The following is a 3522-nucleotide window of genomic DNA, read 5'->3' on the forward strand; positions in this document are numbered from 1 at the left end:
ACGAGACCACCATCTGCTTAGAGAATTTTACTTGTATTTTTAGTGACGGATTTTAGGTCGAATAGTTTTGATTTTCTGTGCCATAAATTTCTACGCTATTGTAATTTTCAATAATAACTAATGAACTCTGCTTTGATATCACTGTTCAGCAAATAGGGTATAATAAAATTACTTTATTATTACATGTAATTATAAATAGTTGTATGCTTAAAAGAATATTTATATTCAAATATTCACAGACTGAAGAACAATTACTGCCAAACAGAACATAATTAAATTGAAAAACAAATAAGTCAAATCATAAAGATTAATGTTTACATAGGAGACGAGATCACATATTACATTTGAAGTGGAATAAAGACGACGGACACAGAGGAAGAGGAGTGGAAAACCGCAGAAATAGAGAAAACAGAAGAGGAAGAGAGTGACAATTATTTACAGAGAATCACACTTAGCGGGCTTGAAAGAGAGCGTGTTGTGAGCATTATCGTAAAGGATATGGAAATTTTGCTGCTGTATGTTTCCAAAGATGGAAGGAAAACCATTCCCCGATGGTTTACCCAGCATCGCCAAGCACAAGAGATTTTCAGATATCTGAATGAAAACGTTGTCTGCTGGTAGCTCGTAATCCACGCCGCCTTTGAAGTTGAAGACGAGGGTTGGCAAGATGACGTCACTGGATGATGTGCCGTAACAAAGATCCAACCCCGTAGAAGAACCGTCTACAGGAGTGAGATCAATGGCAGACTGAATTGCTTTCTTCATAGGAGAGTAGGCAGGCTCGTCCAGATAGGTAATAGTGGTTCCGGAATCGATGATCATACCTCCGTTTCCGTCCGACTGCAGATCGAAAGTTCCAGGAGGAATATCTAGTGCCTTACCATTGAGGGTGATTCCTGTAATAGGAATGTACCAGAAAGTGGGAATTATACTACTCTTAATGAGGGGCATTGTTTTCGCTCCACTCAAAGAAGCACCCTCACCGAAAAAGAGAGGGCTGGTTTGTGAAGAAGAGTCGGTGATGGACAAAAGACAATAAGAGAATTTGTTCTCCGCTTTGGAACCGAGCTGGGAGATAAGTGAGAGGTCGCCTCTTCCTAATCCCACAAGACCGCCGCCCTGAGAGAATCCTTGTCCTTCGTTGTGATTCCCGCATCCAAAAGCAATGCCCGCAACTTCGCTATCGCTCCCAATTGATAGTGTCTCGAAGGCCAGGTCACCGCTGGTGAAGGAACCATCACCATACTCATACATAAAGGTACAGTGTGGTTTGCATCCAGTTTGTGTATTCCCTAAAGCGTCGCAAAGAGGAGCACCGCAGGGAACTCTGGAAAATGTGGATGATTTGGAGGGGTCGAAGATTGGCGTAGGCTGAGTGTAGCAATTCTGGCAAGGCTTGCACTGAGTCCAAATCAGATCACTCCCTGTGTCCACAATCGCTTCGAAGCTCACAGGGGGAGTTCCCACTGCAACGCTCATCAGAAATTCTCCATCCCCTACTTCGACGGGCGTTTCAGCGTCTAATTGTCCTCTTATCTTCTGCTTTGCGAATGCCTCTATCTTCTTCATTCGTTCTTTACTTCGATCCACAGCCGAACGCAATCTCTCAGGAATGCTCAACTCTCGCTCTGATCTGCGCGTCATGTTCACCCTTATTTTTATACTTTCATCGCTGCTTGACTTCGGCCAAGCACTAAACAGTCTGTCCGAAGAACATGATATCATTGGAATAGTAAAGCATATCAAGACCACGAAACCCAACAGCTTTGAACAATCCATTTTTCTTTTTTCTTTTCTAAACTTGGAAACCTTTTTCTGCTCTCATCTACTCCACTCCATACAATATATATACACAGAAAGAGTGAGGAGGAGCCTAAAATCAAAATTAAATTCCAGCGTTGGTGAAACTGTTTTTTCCCTTCTTTCAATAGATTCCCCGTCTTGTCCGCATACGAATATTGATCCTCTTATAAGGATGTCCTTGATTGGACGAATTATTTTAATTTCGCCTTCTTTCTCCTTCTCTATCAGTGCCGGTCTGTCTCATCTCTAAACTTGTTCTAAAATAGACTACTGAGAATCGTATTTTTGTGTTCACACATTCGCTTAGTATTTCCGTGCACTCAATGGGTAATAAATACTTTCTTGCCATTGAATCTGATGGGCCTATTGAGATCGAAATCCTAAAAGAAGGGTTCTTTTGTATTGCTGTACCTTTCTAAATGTTTTAAATCAGTTTACATTTATTATTTTTTGTTAGTCAATTTATCCAGCTCTTCAACTTATTCTCATTGTTCTCTTTATCTCATTTTAATATTTTCTTATAATTAGTTTATTTATTCCAATAATTATATGAGGTATAAAGTTATAAAATAAGAGGTATTATCGGATGGGTTTGTATAATTTTTTTTTTAAATTTTTTATATTTATATTTTCATCAATTTTTTTATTTTTTTTGGTTGCTTGTATCTTTAAATCATATATGAGAACTCTTATTTATATCTAATCAGCTTAGTCAATTATTAAATTTAAATGTTGTTTTCTACTTAATTCCAATAATTAATGTTGTTTTAATTTTAATTTTTAACATATTTTTAAAGTTAGAAATTTTAAACGAAAACAAACTTTCTCTAGAATTAATTTCAGATCAAATAAATGCATAACATCAACATAAGAAAACCTATATGAAATAAATTGATAGCTAACCAAATGATATATTCAATCAATGGTAGTTTTGGTTTGTGTAAATACAATGAATTAAGATACGTGGCTTGACAATTGATGTGAATGAATAAATGTAATGTAATGATGATTTCGACCTTATAACTTATAGAAAATAGGTATGTCTACATATATCCTCTTTTCTAGATTCTACAAAGCACTACAACTATTTTTTGGCTGTTTGTTTTCTTCCCATTGGTTTTGGGTTTATTTCCAAGGACCAGGCTTTCCCAATGCATGTTGTTTGCAGGCGATTGTGTGCATCGCTTGGGGATTGTCTTCCCCACTGGTTGTGAGGATACCCTTAGTGTTGTCTTATATAATCTCCCTACTTAATTAATCCAAAACTATTCTAGGTCAAAATCCACATATATGTGTAAATTTTATAAATGTCAAGTATTTTCAACATTTAAAGTCACATTATGAAGACAACTAAATCATGGCGATCAAGTTCTCCTAGGTCAGCCCCATAGAATGGTTTGTTTTATAAGCTTGCAAATTGTATATAAATAGAAAATAAGTGAGGAAATGTCATAAGATGAATCAAGAGCTTCAAATTATTCTCATTCTTATTTAATCTCATTTTAAAATTTCCTTATAATTTTTTTAAATTTTTTTTAAGGTTAAGGAGTTATGCTTCTACAAAAGTGTGATTGAGTAATATTCTATTGCATCATCATAAAATTATATTTAGATATATTGATTGCATCTGATGAATTGTAGGAGAGGCAAAATTACTTGAAAGGAAATGTAATCTATTTGGATGAACATGTAAGTATACAAATAATCTAATAATTAGGT

General features: G+C 35.9%; 1 protein-coding gene across 1 annotated transcript; it reads right to left on the reverse strand.

The window, feature by feature from the left end:
* Positions 1-435: 435 nt before the first annotated feature.
* On the reverse strand, positions 436-1779 carry LOC131027827 (aspartic proteinase nepenthesin-1-like). Its single transcript, XM_057957926.2, has one exon. It carries the CDS (start codon positions 1777-1779, stop codon positions 436-438), a length of 1344 nt encoding a protein of 447 aa, XP_057813909.2.
* Between the last annotated feature and the right edge of the window lie 1743 nt (positions 1780-3522).

This window comes from Cryptomeria japonica, chromosome 3 (genome assembly GCF_030272615.1).
Source record: "Cryptomeria japonica chromosome 3, Sugi_1.0, whole genome shotgun sequence".
Classification (NCBI taxonomy): Eukaryota; Viridiplantae; Streptophyta; class Pinopsida; order Cupressales; family Cupressaceae; genus Cryptomeria; species Cryptomeria japonica.

Coding starts and splice junctions, on each gene's coding strand:
- LOC131027827 (XM_057957926.2), bottom strand. CDS start 1,779: ATGGATTGTTCAAAGCTGTTGGGTTTCGTGGTCTTGATATGCTTTACT.